We start from the raw sequence: 18,191 nt of genomic DNA on the forward strand, positions 1-18,191 counted from the left end.
GTATCAGTCTGAGAGAGAAACAGCCGCCACTTAGCAATGTTCCTCCTAAAAATATATTTAGGTCACATTCCTAATGTTTAGTTCAGATATCACTTTCCTGAGCATGTCTGTGCCAACCAGGGCACAGAATAAAATAAAACCATACTGCTCTTGCATGGTAGGCTAGGATACATATCAACAAACTTCTCATCAGGTCTTGCTTGACTGATACCCAGCCTAATGTAGGATATCTTATCCTCTGAAATATGCCGCAAACTCATCACATTTAGATATGAAGGAAAGTTCACATAGGTTTACGGGGGGAAGGATTTATCAGGCCATCAATGGTAGAGAAGAGTATGTGTGTGAATTGTGAATTGTGAGGAGTAGGGGTGAGGAGTAGGGGAGAGGAGTAGGGGTGAGGAGAGAGCAGAGAAAGGAGAGACACAGACAGAGTGAAAATGAGAAAAGGAGTGAACGGCTGCTCAGTCTGCTGCTGCTTTTTCTCTTGAGAACAGGACAAAGTCATCAAAGTCGGGGCGCAAGGAGATAAAGACCGCAATAAAAACTAGAGAAAAAGAGTGCCCAAAATAAAGCCCCTTTTTTTTCTCTCTCTCTCTCTCTCTCTCTCTCTCTCTCTCTCTCTCTCTCTCTCTCTCTCTCTCTCTCTCTCTTCCTTCACTCAACACCATCCCCCGTTCTTTCGTCTCTCTCTCTCTAACTCTCACTCCCTCCCTCTCCCTCAAATCAAACCCAGATGTGGCGCCGGCCAGGCCTCCATTCAGTTGAGTTTGACTCTCCTTTTTTCCCTTTCTCCCTCCCTCCTTTTCTCTGTTTCTCTTTCTGTGTTTTGGTTTCCTCTTCTGGCCTGGTGCTGGCTGACTGGCCCGCTCTCTTGTATCACTGCTTCTCAGGAAATACCCCAGGTTCCTAGCCCTGAAGGGAGCATGCTTCTCTAACCAAATCCAGATGGAGGGAGGGAGAGAGGTATAGGGAGGGAGGGTGAGAAAGAGAGGGGATGGTGGGCGGGGAAATGCCTGAGAGCGAGACAGTGAACGAGTGAAGAGAGAGGGAGGCTACAGAGAGTTATTTCTTTTGCCTGAGTTCTCCCTCTTTCTCTCAGTCTCTCTCCCTCTATCTCTCCTCCCTCTCTATTTCCAGCAGGATTGATTAGGGTAAGGGGCTCACTAGTTTCAGCTAGTTTCTCTCAACCGCCCATCTTCTTTTCTGGAGCCTTCCTCTCCTCTCCTGCACTCTCTTTTCTATTCCTGTTGCAGCAGGACAGATGACTGACACAGCTGGAACAGTGTCATAATGCCCAACCCATATCCCAAAAATCCATGTCCTCTTCTCTTCCCCCAGCCTCACACACTCCCTGTTCATTTACTCAATAGTGCTGTGTTCTACAGCTGCCCTAAGACGTGCATTTGTGTGTGTTTACCAGAATGTGGCAATGGAAGGAAAGGTCGTAGGGCAAGGGCCTTTTTGAAGTGTGTAACTGTGTGTGTAAGAATGGGTGTCTGTCAAAATTGTCATAGGAGTTCTCAGGATCTTACATGATGACGCTTTCCTGCCCTTCTTTCCCACTTGGTTTATGTGTATGTGTCTGCGCGTGTGTATGCATGTGTGTGCCTATGCCAGTGCCTGAATATGTGTCTGGGTGTGTGCCAGTGCCTGTGTGTTTGCTCAAGCATGTGTGTGTGTGTGTGTGTATGTATGTATGTGTGTGTATGTGTGTGTGTGTGTGTGTGTGTATGTGTGTGTGTGTGTGTGTGTGTATGTGTGTGTGTGTTTGTGTTTGTAGGAAGTTGCTCCGCTACATCTGGGGCTAATGATCTTGTTCTCCAGGGGAAGAAACTGATTAAGTGTTTATGTGAATTCCTGTCTTCTGGCTTGCAGCCATGTTGGTGACACGCCAGACTGGACCTGCATGACAACAACAAAAACAAGATACCATCTCTAACCCAGAAACCAGCCCCTCCCCTGCTTTCACATGCTTTTCCATGTCCATCTACCCCGCTTTCCCTCCTTCCACCCTCTGTCAACTACCCTCCTTTACCCCTCCCCCCCAACTATCCTCCTTTACCCCTCCCCAACTCCCTCTTTTCTTTCAATTAACACCTACATCACCTGCAGCACCAGGCTTTTCACTGCTAAAAGGGTGTGTGTGTTTCCCTGCCTGTGTGTGTTCCACCACCTACCTCAGTGAAAGGTTATTAGTGCAGTTGGCTCCACTGGTACCACCCAGCACAGCAGATACTGGTTATGTCCCAAATGTCACCCTATTCCCTATATAGTCCACTACTTTTGACAAGGGCCCATGGGGCTCTGGTAAAAAGTAGATCACTATGTAGTGAATAGGGAGCCATTTGGGACTCCCCCACTGTAGTTTACATTTTATCTCCATGAGATAGAGCAACTAGACTGGCTACAGTGTCAGATATGCCACATGTGGTCTGAATTGTCAGAAGGAAAATGTGTATCATGTAGCTCTCTTAAAATGAATCATGTTATCGGTACCTTTACTGCAAGGTTGTCTTTCATCACGTCATAGCTTTATCCTTGCTCTGAAATGGACGTCCAGCTTGGGTTTCTTTTTCTCCCCTAGCATCCACTCTCCTCACCTCCCTCTCAAAATGCATTGAAAGAGAAGGTCTAAGTTTCCTCACCTCAGATCTTTTCCTCTAATACAATTTGTGAAGGAGGCGAGGAAAGAGTAAGCAAGGAATTGAAGAAAGCATATTTTAGAAAGAGCCCATCCATGGACGTGTCTGAAAACATTTCTAGCTGACAAATCCTTGCATCCTCCGTCCTTGTTTCCACCAGTCCTCTCCTCCCTCTCAAAGTGCATTGGAACAGAGTACCCAAGATCCCTCCCCTTGGGCCTTCTCCTCCAAAGAGCTTTGAGAGGAAGGTGAGGAATTGAGTAAACAGAAACAGCAAGGATTTGACAGCCAGTAATGTTTTCAGACACAGCCCATGCATGGTCTTTTGCGTGGTAAACCTGGGTGCGATTCAGGATGGAACACTAACAACACTAATAATTCATCACAGCTTGAGAGCTTTAAAGAGCTAGAGAGGCAAACACACCCACAGTCACTCACTTTCACTCTCTCTCCGTCCAATGAAACACACATTGACAGCCGGTGGTCGAGAGACAAGACCTCTGTGGTCCCCTTAAGGTTCTATGGTCCCAGCTCATTTTATTTACAGAATACATTCATAAATACAGGAGTGAGTAAATCACACCACACAGGTGGTCATGTGCAGAGGAGGGCAGCGTTCCAGGCTACATTGCATACACCTGCCAGATATGACAACGTCAGATTTCACAGCTAGATAGGTGTTTAACGTATCAGCTAACCACATATGATTTAGCAGTCTGATACCCAACTGCGTTATGCAGTTAATAACATGGCATGTATCCATTGGTTGATACAATGTCTGCAAAGTAGTGTGGCCTGGAACGCAACCTAGACTACAGACACGTTGATGCTGAGTCACAAGACGGGACATATCATGCTCACAGTACTCTCTGTCAGGGGGAGGGAAAGGGGAATAAGGCCAACTCAAGCCCCATAGCATATTATCTTGTCTCAGACCCCGCCTGGTTGGGTTCAAGCAATAGCCGAAAGCTTCACAGCTCTGGGATCATAGTTTAGAGCTCAGGCTCAGCTCTGTTTGCTTGTTCAGGAGGGTTTATGGCAGATCTGAGGCCTGTGAAGGATGCATTGAAAGCCAAAGAGTCTATGTATATGCATGTACAGTTAGGCAGTGCAGTGAGTTACATTTGCTGTCTTCTGTACTTGTGGCTCTTCAAAACAGACTGTGCTTCTCCTCAAAGGAAACCAGGTGCATATAGAGAGAGACACTAAATTGTCTTAACCCCCAACTACTAAGCACGGGTCCTGTGCGGCACTCTAAACGGTGGTCATGACTTTGAGGGAGCCCGTGCGGAAGCGCAGGATCTTCTTCTTGAGCGCGTGGGAGGCCTTGATCTTGACGAAGGCTTTGGGCTGCAGGGGGGCCCCAGCTGGAGCGGTGGCCGTCAGGGGGGAGGAGAGTTGAGGGGGGAGCTGCTGGGGCCACACCAGACCCCCGCTCTCATCTGAGTCACTTGACAGCGAGCTGGAGGCCGGCGAGTCTTCACTCAGGCTCGACTCGGACTCGCCCTGCCCAGGGTGGGGGTAGCACTCCTCGGGCCAACACAGGGTTGCGAGCTCTCGGTCCAGGTACTCCAGATGGGGGTGATGATGCGGGTGTGGGTTGATGTAGGCATAAGGTGGAGGAGGAGGCCGGGGTTTGCGGGTGCGCCTGGACCCCTGGTCAGCTGGGGGCGGCTGTGGAGGCTGCTCAGCTTCATCCTGGCTGAGCTCAAGGGTGGAGCGCCAGCGGCGGTAGCCTGTGCTGCCCGGCTGGGGCCTCTTCCCCTTGGACTGGCTTCCGCGGCCGCTTCCTGACCCTGATCCTCCCCCGTCTCTCTCCACCGTGTTGTACTTGCGTTCAGGGACACCCCGTTGCCCATTGAGGCTGTTCTCAGACTGGGACCTGCAGGCTCGTCTTCCAGGCTTCTTGGAGCCTACTGGCCGCTCCCGCTCTCTCTCTCTGTCTCTCTCCCTCTCCTTGTCCCTCTCCCTTTCCCTCTCCTCGCTAAAGCGACACTTCTTGGGGGCGGCTTTAGACTTGGCTTGCTGCAGCTGCTGTGGGGCCGGCTGCTGTTGAGAACCCCTCTCTGGAGAATAGGCACCCCGGCTGGGTTTGGGTCCCCCAGGGGCCCCCCTGTGGGAGTGGGAGTGTGCGGAGGCCCTGGCGGTGGGGGCCCGGAGAGGTTGGGCAGGGATGTACTGGGCATTGACCAGCTGCTGGTCAGGCAAGGGAGGCGAACGGGGCGGGGGAGGGGCCGGGTAGCTGTGGTGGAAGGGATGGGGTGAGTCGGGCTCGTGGCTGCTTGGGCCCTGGGATGGAGGTATGCTGCAGGGGGAGTCCAGGGAGGCAGAGCGGGTGTTGGCCAAGGGCTGTCTGGGCCTTGGTTGGGGGTAGTGAGGGTGAGGGTGGTGATGGTGGAGAGGGGAGTCATTGGGGAGCAAGGCAATGCATGCGTATGGCTCCTGGTCCAGGCTGTGGCAGGCCCAGGATGCAGGGGGACCCTCGGAGGGAGGGGGACCAGCGGCTTGGTGGTGGTGGGGGTGGTGCTCAGGGATGGAGGCAGCGGGTGGTGGAGGCAGGGGGTCCTTGCGGCAGAGGCTGCTCTGGCGGGCCACGGTGATGGCGGTGCGGGGCTTGCAGGGCCGAGGGGACAGGGCGCGCCGCTGGATCAGGCTCAGGATATATGTCTCAACACGCTGGGCCTGACGGTAGTCCTCCTCCGTGGGCTCCCCCTCCACATCCAGCCCTCCTCCTGGCCCTGAGCTGTGGTCCCAGGCCCAGGCCTTGTCTTCCCCCTCGGTGATGCCTTCCAGGGAGGGGTAGGGGGCCGAGAAGGAGAGGGGGACTGTGGGGCGGGACCCGGATTCTGGCTGTCCTTCCCGATTGGCCACGAAGAATTCCCCTGGAAAACAGAACCAATAACACAGTTATAATCAGACAAAGCAGAGAACAACACCACAGACAAGAAAACCCACAGACTTGAGAACCCACAGACATAAGCTAATGATGCATCTACAGTGAGATTTTGTCATTCGGATCAACTTTATTTGGTCATGTGCTTAAAAAGACGTACATACGACATGAAAACACAAACTACACAAAATAATTCATTCAAAGTGCTATGGCTACACATTTAAAGTGAAAGTGCAATATGCCGTATACTCGAGGGACCAACACACTATCTATTACAGCCTAAATGATGTTGGAGTGTGTCAGGACACAAAATTGGGGAACCACGCTCATCTCAAACCAATTTTTTTACATTTGGTTTTCTATCCAAAACGGAGACTTGCTCAAATGGGCTATGGCGCTTCTGAAGAAATGCCATCTCTAGTCACTAGCCTGCAGTAGCACTTACAGTATTGTGAGGCATTGCTGACAAACTATCATTGAAAAGGAGCACGTTATGGGAAATAGGTATACAAACCCACTCAGGTGAATGAGCAAACATACACCAGGCACTACGGACGTAGCTCTAGCTGTATGTACAATACACAGCTGCAAAAACAGCGGACGCTGTTTATTATGACCAGGCGGTTACAGATACAACACAGGCTCTGTTCCAAAAGGCACCCTGTTACCTACATAGTGCACTACTTTTGACCAGGGTCCTGCACTATATAAGGAACAGGGTGCCATTTGGGGCGTAGACAGTGTTCTGTTGAATCCTTCAGATAGAATGAGCAGCTGAGGTAACAAGAGGTTGACCACCAGGGATCTACTCTACTGTACATCAAACTGAAGTCTGGCTTGTGTCCCAAATGGCACCATATTTCCTTTTGAGTGCACAACTTTTGACAAGGGCCCATAGGGTTCTGGTCAAAAGCAGTGCACTATAAAGGGAATATGGTGCGATTTGGGACACGCCTTCTGTTTTCCCTAAACTAGTCTGCTGCATCCCATAGGGACGCATTCCTTTTAGGAACGTCAGCTTAGCACAACCATGGCCAGACTGGGTAAGATGCACTCTAACAGTGTCTATGCACAGTATGTGTGTGTCTTTGAGAGTCTATGTATGTGTGGGTGTGTGAGTGTTAATGTTTGAGAGTCTCTCTGCCTGTGTGTTTGTTCAAGTGTGTGTGTGTGTGTGTGTGTGTGTGTGTGTGTGTGTGTGTGTGTGAGAGAGAGAGTATGTAAGTGTGTGTGTGTGTGTGTGTGAGAGAGAGTCTGTAAGTGTGTGTGTGTGTGTGTGTGTGTGTCTCTCTAACATGCTACAGTGGGTCTCTTTCTCTCTCCGACTGAGTCTGTACAGAGCAGCCTTGTCTTAATCCCATGACTATAATCTAGGCCCCTGCATAATCACCACAAGACAGTCCACTGATGCCGTTACACATCAAAACATGAACAACCAGTCTCTCCTTTCACCCCTCCACCAGCACACCCAGTACCCTAATTTATCAATGTCACTGGGCACAGGCAGTCCCCTCTTTTACCAGGGGTTCCCAAACTTTTTCACTCTGGCCCCCCTTCCAGCATTGAGGAACTGTTCCCAAGTATTCCTAGGCATAATAGAGAGATGTGATCATATACAAATGTAAGCAAGGTTTGAAATTATTATATTTTAGTCAAATATTATCTGTTTCCAACTCTCGCGGTCAATTTGCTAATTATTTGTAATTATATTCTGGCCCCCCCCCACCATCTGCTCAAGAAAAAAATTTACCCTCGGCTGAATCTAGTTGATGATCCCTGCTCTAAGGTATGCAATTACTGGTACGACAAGAGGAAAACTGATGATGTACTACCCAAGAGGAATTGGCTTTGGGAGTGACCAGTGAGATATACCTGCTGGTGCCCGTGCTACGGGTGGGTGCTGCTATGGTGACCAGTAAGCTGAGATAAGGCGGAGCTTTACCTAGCAGAGACTTGTAGATAACCTGTAGCCAGTGAGTTTGGCGATGAGTATGAAGCGAAGGCCAACCAACGAGAGCGTACAGGTCGCAATGGTGGGTAGTATATGGGGCTTTGGTGACAAAACGGATGGCACTGTGATTGACTGCATCCAGTTTGTTGAGTAGAGTGTTGGAGGCAATTTAATAGATGACATCACCGAAGTCAATGATTGGTAGGATGGTCAGTTTTACGAGGGTATGTTTGGCAGCATTAGTGAGGGATGCCTTGTTGTGATATAGGAAGCCGATTCTAGATTTAATTTTGGATTGGAGATGCTTAATGTGAGTCTGGTTGGAGAGTTTACAGTCTAACCAGACACCTATGTATTTGTAGTTGTCCACGTATTCTAAGTGATAGCCGTCCAAAGTAGTGATGCTGGACAGGCGAGCAGGTGCGGGCAGTGATCAGTTGAATAGCATGCATTTAGTTTTACTTGCATTTAAGAGCAGTTGGAGGCCACGGAACGAAAGTTGTATGGCATTGAAGCTCATCTGGAGGTTAGTTAACACAGTGTCCAAAGAGGGGCCAGAAGTATACAGAATGGTGTCGTCTGCGTAGAGGTGTATCAGAGAATCACCAGCAGCAAGAGCAACATCATTGATGTAAACAGAGAAGAGAGTCGGCCCGAGGATTGAACCCTGTGGCACCCCCATAGAGCCTGCCAGAGATCTCGACAACAGGCCCCCCCGATTTGGCACACCGAACTCTGTCTGAGAAGTAGTTGGTGAACCAGGCGAGGCAATCATTTGAGAAACCAAGGCTGTCGAGTCTGCCAATAAGAATGTGGTGATTGACAGAGTCGAAAGCCTTGGCCAGGTCGATGAATACGGCTGCACAGTAATGTCTCTTATCGATGGCGGTTATGATATCGTTTAGAACCTTGAGTGTGGATGAGGTGCACCCATGACCAGCTCTGAAACCAGATTGCATAGCTGAGAAGGTACGGTGGGATTCGAAATGGTCGGTAATCTGTTTGTTAACTTGGCTTTCGAGGACCTTAGAAAGACAGGGTAGGATAGATATAGGTCTGTAGAAGTTTGGGTCTAAAGTGTCACCCCCTTTAAAGAGGGGGATGACCGTGGCAGCTTTCCAATCTTTGGGATTCTCAGACAATACGAAAGAGAGGTTGAACAGGCTAATAATAGGGGTTGCAACAATTTCGGCAGCTCAATTTAGAAAGAGAGGGTCCAGATTGTCTAGCCCGGCTGATTTGTAGGGGTCCAGATTTTGCCGCTCTTTCAGAACATCAGCTATCTGGTTTTGGGTGAAGGAGAAATGGTGGGGGCTTTGGTGGACTGCTGTGGAGGGTGCCGGGCAGTTGACCGGGGTAGGGGTAGCCCAGTGGAAAGCATGGCCAGCCGTAGAGAAATGCTTATTGAAATTCTCAATTATAGTGGATTTATTGGTGGTGACAGTGTTTCCTAGCTTCAGAGCAATGGGCAGCTGGGAGGAGGTGCTCTTATTCTCCATGGACTTTACAGTGTCCCAGAACTTTTTTGAGTTAGTACTACAGGATGCAAATTTCTGTTTGAAAAAGCTAGCCTTAGCTTTACTAACTGCCTGTGTATATTTGTTCCTAACTTCCCTGAAAAGTTGCATATCACGGGGGATATTCGATGCTAATGCAGAACGCCACAGGATGTTTTTGTGCTGAACCAAGGACTACATCTATTCCTAGTTTTAAAAAAATTGAATGGGGCATGCTTATTTAAGATGGCGAGGAAGGCACTTTTAAAGAATAGCCAGGCATCATCTACTGATGGGATGAGGTCAATGTCATTCCAGGATATCCCAGCCAGGTCGATTAGAAAGGCCCACTCGCAGAAGTGTTTTATGGAGCGTTTGACAGTGATGAGAGGTGGTCGTTTGGTCGCAGACCCATTACGGATGCAGGCAATGAGGCAGTGGTCGCTGAGATCTTGATTGAAAACAGCAGAGGTGTATTTGGAGGGAGAGTTAGTTCGGATGACATCTATGAGGATGCCCGTGTTTATGGATTTGGAGTTGTACCTGGTAGGTTCATTGATAATTTGTGTGAGATTGAGGGCATCAAGCTTGGATTGTAGGATGGCCGGGGTGTTAAGCATGTCCCAGTTTAGGTCACCTAGCAGCACGAGCTCAGAAGATAGATGGGGGGCAATCAATTCACATATGGTATCGAGGGCACAGCTGGGGGCAGAGGGAGGTCTATAGCAAGTGGCAACAGTGAGAGACTTGTTTCTGGAAAGGTTAATTTTTAAAAGTAGAAGCTCGAATTGTTTGGTTACAGACTTGGATAGTAATACAGAACTCTGCAGGCTATCTTTGCAGTGGATTGCAACACCGCCCCCATTGGTAGTTCTATCTTGGGAGGAAAATGTTATAGTTAGCAATAGAGATTTCAGGGTTTTGTGGTTTTCCTAAGCCAGGATTCAGACACGGCTAAGACATCCGGGTTGGCAGAGTGTGCTAAAGCAGTGAGTAAAACAAACTTAGGGAGTAGGCTTCTAACGTTAACATGCATGAAACCAAGGCTTTTACGGTTACAGAAATCAACAAATGAGAGTACCTGGGGAGTGGGAGTGGAGCTAGGCACTGCAGGACCTGGATTAACCTCTACATCACCAGAGGAACAGAGAAGAAGTAGGATAAGGGTACGGCTAAATGCTATACGAACTGGCCGTCTAGCACGTTCGGAACAGAGAGTAAAAGGAGCAGGTTTCTGGGCACGATAGCATAGATTCAAGGCATAATGTACAGACAAAGGTAAGGTAGGATGTGAGTACATTGGAGGTAAACCTAGGCATTGAGTAATGATGAGAGATATCGTCTCTAGAGACGTTTAATGAGAGATGTTTTATGTCATCGCATGTACAGGAGGTGGAACAGCATGGTTGGTTAAGGCATATTGAGCAGGGCTAGAGGCTCTACAGTGAAATAAGACAGTAATCACTAACCAGGACAGTAATGGACGAGGCATATTAATATTAGAGAGAGGAATGCGTAGCCAAGTGAACATATGGGTCCAGTGAGTGGTTGGGCTGACTGGGGACACGGCGATTCAGACAGTTAGCAGGTCGATGCTAACATCGAGGATCAACCCCAAATGAATGGAATATGCACAGCAAATCAGCAAATGTAATTCATTTTAGATAGTGGCATAGCCGGATCTACAAAACAGATGGCCTGGGACATGGATCTATCTAAAAAAAATAGCACTTTTTTGTAGTGTAGTGTCCAGAAAATAAAAGCACAATACAATACTGTGCCACCCCCCCCCCCCCCCCACCCACCAACCCCTCTTTTACGCTGCGGCTACTCTCTGTTTATCATATATGCATAGTCACTTCAATAATACATTCATGTACATATTACCTCATTTGGCCCGACCAACCAGTTTTGCCACACATTGGCTAACCAGGCTATCTGCATTGTGTCCCGCCATCCACCACCCGCCAACCCCTCTTGTACGCTACTGCTACTCTCTGTTCATCATATATGCATAGTCAATTTAACCATATCTACATGTACATACTACCTCAATCAGCCTGACTAACCGGTGTCTGTACGTAGCCTCACTACTGTTATAGCCTCGCTACTGTTATTTTTCACTGTCTTTTTACTGTTCACCTAATACCTTTTTTGCACGGTTGATTAGAGCCTGTAAGTAAGCATTTCACTGTAAGGTCTACCTGTTGTTTTTTGTGCATTTGTCAAATAAAATTTGATTTGATTTGATGCTCTTACCAACTGAGCCACACAGGACCAATACCACTCAAGTCTCAGCCAAATGACCTTTGGGAGTACTGGTATGCAAGTGCAACAGTCTGTGTTTCCTGTGGATGGTTGTTTCTACAGTCATTGGGTATGCATACAGTCTCTTGCTTACTTTTCTTATGAACCGGAACACTAATTGGTTTGAATAGAAAGAGACTGCCATGTTAACTTATATCCACCTTCACTTGTGTGACTTTGTCGGCCGTAGACGGGTGGGTCCCCCTTATATTATATTGGCCTCTCACTCTAGATTTCATTGTAATCTCTTTAGTGTAGTAGCTTTTTAAAAGCTGAGCTTTTTATTTTTAATTTGTTATGGTCTTTCTCTGCATGCCACTAAGAGTCATTTTAGATCTGTCCATTTTTTAAAGGTTATGTTACTGTGAAATAATAAAAGTATAGTAAGCAAGTAAGTACAATTGGGTCCCAAAAATAACTACAGAAGAGTATCCTCTCTTAAAAGACTTACACAGCATCTCTTTCATTTGACTGTAGCTGAGGAACATTCAGTTATGAAGAGAGGACTGGTAGCACATCATTACTAGCCTAGCTTGGAATGTAGGAGAGTCTAGTGTTTTTCCAGTTCATTTAGTCTTTTTCTAAGGGAGATATACTGTGTTGTTTTCACATTGAAAGCGAATGGCACGTTAGTCATTTAGCCATTCCTGAAGGCATTTGATGCCTCTCAAGGTTTCCTTTTCTTAACCTGTGAAGGTTTCTCAAAGTGTTTTTTCAACGTGCCACCCTCAATCTCCAAATAGCCAGCCGTCTGTGTATATTTTGAGGTAAATGGCACAACATTAGCCATGGACTTAAAACTCTGGGAGCCGAAAGTACATTTTCATTGGATGGCTCACAACTCTCCAAGCCAAGTAGTTTTCAACTCCTAGCAAAAATGCTTCTCTGAAAATGGAATCCATTTATCAGTTTAATGTGGGCTTTGGAAACATTTCCTGCACTGATTCATAAAGCACATGACCTACGCAGCCCTCGACAAATCCCGCTATATCACATACGACCTTGGCTCTCTCTCCAAAAAGACAAGCGTGAAATATACAGTACAATACAGTAAGATTGAGGTGAGATAGGGGTGAGATAGCTATACAGATGTAGGATCTTTATTTGAGCCAGTTTGCTACAGAAGGAAAATAATACTGCAGCAACAGGAAATAGTAGTAATTATGTGGATTATAATTCATACACATTTTGTAGTGGTTGATACATTTTTCATTGGGGAAAATTAAGTCTGAAATTTCATGTCGGAAATGGCAAACTTTTGAACCCTTTTCGAAACTCAAATACACTACAAGTTTGCATTTCCTTCTGTCCAGGAAAATTCTCTGCAACAAAAGAGTGATCAAATTAAGATCCTACATCTGTACAGAGCAGTAATGGGCCTACTGTGGGGTCATTTAAGTTAACCATTCTAAAATGGCGCCGACGCGTCTGCCTGCAATTGTTCCTGCCAGGCTACCAAACCACCTCATATAATGATGTCAGCCTCTGAGCCAAGGAGAGAAACTAAATGGGCCTCGGTGACGACTCTCTCTGATGGAACTACAGCATAAAGGCCTGGAACTAGAGCAGGCTCAAGCCCTTGACTTGAGTCCAGAGTTGAGTCACGGTTCCCTAGGATGAGGTCTAAAAATATTTTAAACTATATTTTGTCATGTAGAATGCTAGCTGATAAGGCCTAGCTGCTAGTACAGTGGCTATCTAGCATGTTGACTTATGCAAGGGAGAAAGGCTTTATGACAGCAAAATCACAACTGGTTGAGTCAGAGTCGAGTCACGAGTCATGAAATTCGTGACTTGAGCCCGAGACTCAGGTAGTACAACACTGCTCTCCAACACCAAACGGTCATACTTTTATTTATTTATTTAACCTTTATTTAACCAGGTAGGCAAGTTGAGAACAAGTTCTCATTTACAATTGCGACCTGGCCAAGATAAAGCAAAGCAGTTCGACACATACAACAACACAGAGTTACACATGGAGTAAAACAAACATACAGTCAATAATACAGTATAAACAAGTCTATATACGATGTGAGCAAATGATGTGAGATAAGGGAGGTAAAGGCAAAAAAATGTATGTGTACAGGTGCAGTAATCTGTGAGCTGCTCTGACAGTTGGTGCTTAAAGCTAGTGAGGGAGATAAGTGTTTCCAGTTTCAGAGATTTTTGTAGTTCGTTCCAGTCATTGGCAGCAGAGAACTGGAAGGAGAGGCGGCCAAAGAAAGAATTGGTTTTGGGGGTGACTAGAGAGATATACCTGCTGGAGTGTGTGCTACAGGTGGGAGATGCTATGGTGACCAGCGAGCTGAGATAAGGGGGGACTTTACCTAGCAGGGTCTTGTAGATGACATGGAGCCAGTGGGTTTGGCGACGAGTATGAAGCGAGGGCCAGCCAATGTTTAGCAGAAATACTGTATGATAGATTGAACCAATGGCAAGGTTGCAAAATTCTGGTAACTCCCCCTCCCCCAAAACATTTTCTCCAGAAATCCCAGAGGAATGTTTCCCATATTTACTGCTTATTGCCAGCTGACTCCAGGAATCTTCCCACCAGAATATCTGGAAAACCTGGGAATTTTGCAACCCTCCCTACTTAAGGGTCCAATTTGTGCAGTGTTGTGTTACCTGAGCTGGGCCGAATGTCCATCAGCTCAGTAGAGGCCTCCACCGCATTATCCTCTGTATCCATCCTCAGCTCCCCAACCTGCTGCTCCAGAGATGCCATCAGACCACATGGAGTACACTGTAGACTGCTCTGGAACACAATGAGAGACATAGAATCAGGGTTAAAGACTGTATTTGGATGTTCTACACACACACACACGCGTGCGCACACACACACACACACACAGCCAAATCTCAAATGGCTAGCGAAGGATAGGAACAGCATCGGCTTTGGAGAAGGTTAAAGCTGTCAAAACAACAGCCCTTAGCGGACGTGAAGAACCGAATATATTACAGACAGAAGGAGAGAGAGAGAGAGGAGAGAGAGAGAAAGAAAAAAGAAAAGAAAGAGAGAGAGACAAAGAGTGAGAGAGAAGGGGGAGATAAAAGGGTGACAGAGTGAGAGATGGAAAATAAGAGACAACGGTGGCACCGTAATTGGGGAGGACGAGGTTATAGTAATGTCTGGAATGGAATAAACGGAATGGTATCGAACAAAGTATACATATGGTGTCCATGTATTTGATACCATTGCATTTACTCCATTCCAGCCATTATTATGAGACATTCTCCCCTCAGCAGCCTCCTGTGCTATAGAGGTGTACAGAGTTACACACACACACACTCTGCTGGCTTATAACATCGGGCGTGGTTTGACTAGCTGAGAAGGTAGAAAAGCCTGCTGGTCATGTGGTAGAGAAAGTTCTATATTTACAGTAATTCAGAGGAGAGAGGAGGACTCTGGGAATAACGCTGAGACGTCTGTGTGTGTGGGCACACAAGCTGACACTGACAAAGCACACCTGCACACACACAAATTGTACACTTCGAATGAAAACTCACACACACTGAAAACCCACAAACTGATTGAAAAACTCAAACACCCCAAAAAATGCAGACACACACACACGCACGCACACACACACACACACTAGACTCGCTGGGGGAGCCTGCTGTGAAACTGAAGTTAAACATCTGATGGAAGGGGGACGGGGGGAGGGGGGGGGGTCCACAGTGCAGCTAAAAAACAAACTAACTCCCTAACAACCCATAGCCTTACTCAATGGTTTTCCCTGTGTAAATCAGGGCTTCTCACCCAGTAAAAAATGCCATATAAAGGCAGGGAAGCTGTGGGTTAAAAACACAGACATGCTGACCTGTCCATGAAATAATGGTGAACTTACTGGAAAGAGGGGGAAGGAGAAAGGGGGGAAGATGGGAAGAGTTGTGGAGAGAGAGAGACAGAGAGAGAGAGAGAGAGGAGAAAGAGATAGATAACAGGGAGAGAAAAGGATAAGATTTCTGTCTTACTCAGCCATCCATGTTTTATGTTTGCTTTGACAATGTAAGCTGTGATGTAAAGTACTTCAGTAAAAATACTTTAACGTACTACTTAAGTAGTACTTAAGTAGTACTTAAGTAGTTTTTTGGGGTATTTATATTTTTGACTACTTTTACTTCCCTACATTCCCGAGTGGGCTCCCGAGTGGTGTAGCGGTGTAAGGCACTGTATCTCAGTGCTAGAGGCATCACTACAGACCGAGGTTCAATTCCAGGCTGTATCACAAATGGCCGTGATTGGAAGTCCCATAGGGTGGCGCACAATTGACCCAGTGTCGTCTGGTTTAGGGTTTGTCTGGGGTAGGCCGTCATTGTAAATAAGAATTTGTTTTTAACTGACATGCCTAGTTAAATAAAGATTAAATAAATAAACATTCTTTAAGAAAACATTGTACTTTTTACTCCATACATTTTCCTTGACAACCAAAAGTAGTAGTTACATTTTGAATGCTTAGCAGGACAGGAAAATGGTCCATTTCACACACTTATTAAGAGAACATCCCTGGTCATCCCTACTGCCTCTGATCTGGTGGAGTCACCTAACACACAGGCTTCATTTGTAAATGATGTCTGAGTGTTGGAGCCCCTGTCTCTCCATAAATAAATCAAAAACAGGAAAATGGTGCTGCCTGGTTTGCTTAATATAAGGAATTTGAAATGACTTATACTTTTGATACTTAAGTCTATTTAAAATCAAATATTTTTAGACTTTTACTCAAGTAGTATTTTACTGGGTGACTTTCACTTTTACTTGATTCATTTTCTATTAAAGTATCTTTACTTTTATCAAAATTGGGTACTTTTACCACCACTGAATGTAAGTGCTCTCACTTTCCATACCAATACGTTTAAAATAAATTGAATTGAAAGAAAGAGAGGGAGAGAAAGAGATCAAGACAACATGAAAGAGGGGGGAAATGAGGGAGGAACAGCATACACAATCACCACTAGTCCCTGCACACAATGCATCTTGTCATCACGAATGAGTCTTTTTCCGTTCAGTCTGTGAGTGTCAATCACCCTGACAAAACGCCAGGTCGAAAAACACAGAAACTCTCTTTCTATAGCCCTAGTGGCCTCTCCCTTCCCCCTCCCTCTCCCCCTTCCAGGGGTCCATAGTTGAGCGACCTGTCAGAGCAGGGAGCAGGCCCGCCACTCAGGCCAGGGGCAGGGTCAGTCCAACACCCTCAGGGAAGAGGGGGGGGGGGGGGGGGGGGGGGGGGGGGGGGGACAGGGGCTGTAAACATACCACCCTGGGCTGTCAGTCTCTCACCCCCCCCCCCCCCCCCCCCTCCCCCCCATCTCTCTCTCTCTAGTAAGACTGAGTCAGTCTTTGTGCTCTCAGGAACTTTAACTGCTGAGGTGGAGGGGGAGGAGGGGAATTAGGGAAGAGTGGGAGGAGGTGGGGAATGAGGAGGAGGGGAGAGAAGAGGGAGGGTAAAGATGTTAGAGAGGGGGATGAATACATTCACTAATTTGAGGGTTATCAGGGTAGTAGTACGACAGGTAGTGCTGGTCTGGAACAAAAGCCTGCCAGGATTGGGGGACTAAAGTTTGGTGACCCTTCCCCACGGTGATTTCTCCATGCCTCTTGAATGGACTGGAATGGAAGTGGAGTTGATTGGTGTACTTTGAGTGGTAATCACATAATACAGAAGATATAGGGCCAAAGCCTTTATAGTTTGACCTCTATAGGGTTAACAGCGATTTGATCTCAGGGATTATATACACAGTGGCTGTGAGGTGTGTGTGTGTGTGTGTGTGTGCATGTGCTTGTGCTTGTGTGTGTGTGCAGAGGAAACGTGCCCATTGAGCCGGTGTTGTCTCACTTGAGTGACTCCTAAACCCACACACAGGTCCTTTCATCCAGCGCATGCATCACATTAGCCCAGTTCATTTGCACACACGTAGACACACACAAGCTATAGAATAAGCCCAAGCCATGCTCACCCTGTGCATGTCTAAAGCTTGTTACATAATGGCACAATAAGAGGATGACTTCTTCATTCATTTGATTATGCTAGTCTGGTAAGGTTCAAGGCCACGTGTCATGTTGGCATCACTGTTAGTAAAGACATGATACAAGAGTTCAGTTTACAAAGAAAACAAGCGGATACAAGAGGGCAGCCCGACCGAGAGCACAAAACCTTTACTAATTTCCAATGTTGTTGAAGTAAAGTTAGGATGTAACTCAGTTCATCTTAAGTGTAATCCATGTGTTTTGTATGTCATACAAGATATATAAGCACACAGTATAACTCCAAATCATGTGAACCACTAAAACGTTTTAAACAGAAATTGCCTTGAGTTACACCCTTAACTGCAGTAAAGCATTACTCCAAGTCCCTCCCTCCCCTACATTTCATCTCCCTAAGTGATTATTTTCTCTCTAAATGATTCAAGCCATCTTTAAAAAGTAATTAAATATGACTTAAACTCTTGACTCATTTACGAGCTGCTCTGAAGTTACTTCCCATGACACTGCAGTGATTATTCGCCCTAAAGCCGACACCGCGACGGCTCTCAAAGAACTACAACGGACTTTGTGCAAACTGGAAACCGCATGTCCTGAGGCTGCATTTATTGTAGCTGAGGACTTTAATAAAGCAATTCTGAGGAAAACTGTCCCAAAGTTAACACATCGGCTGCGCTACTCACTCATCGAGAACTCTTGACCATTGCTATTCCTCCTTCCAGCACCGCTACAAAACCCTCCCACGCACTCCCTTCGGCAAATCAGATCAAGGCTCAGGTAGCTTAGCGGTTAAGAACGTTGGTTCGAAATCTGCCATTCTGCTCTTGAGAAAAGAAGTTAACCCCCAACAACACCTGTACCCTGGGCTCCGATGACGTGGACATCAATGAAGGCAGCCCCCGCACCTCTCTGATTCAGA

General features: G+C 46.7%; 1 protein-coding gene across 2 annotated transcripts in view; it reads right to left on the reverse strand.

Annotated features, from left to right (window-relative positions):
• Nucleotides 1-3,121: 3,121 nt before the first annotated feature.
• LOC110533421 (dapper 1) overlaps nucleotides 3,122-18,191 on the reverse strand; it is a 44,413-nt gene continuing 29,343 nt past the window's right edge. For both annotated transcript variants that reach the window (XM_021617597.2, XM_021617598.2), the window contains 2 exons: nucleotides 13,918-14,047; nucleotides 3,122-5,527 (listed from right to left, as the gene is read on the reverse strand). In XM_021617597.2, the coding sequence (XP_021473272.2) occupies nucleotides 3,900-5,527; nucleotides 13,918-14,047 (1,758 nt within the window). In that variant the 3' untranslated portion in view covers nucleotides 3,122-3,899. The remainder of the gene's footprint in view (nucleotides 5,528-13,917; nucleotides 14,048-18,191) is intronic.

This window comes from Oncorhynchus mykiss, chromosome 10 (genome assembly GCF_013265735.2).
Source record: "Oncorhynchus mykiss isolate Arlee chromosome 10, USDA_OmykA_1.1, whole genome shotgun sequence".
Classification (NCBI taxonomy): domain Eukaryota; kingdom Metazoa; phylum Chordata; class Actinopteri; order Salmoniformes; family Salmonidae; genus Oncorhynchus; species Oncorhynchus mykiss.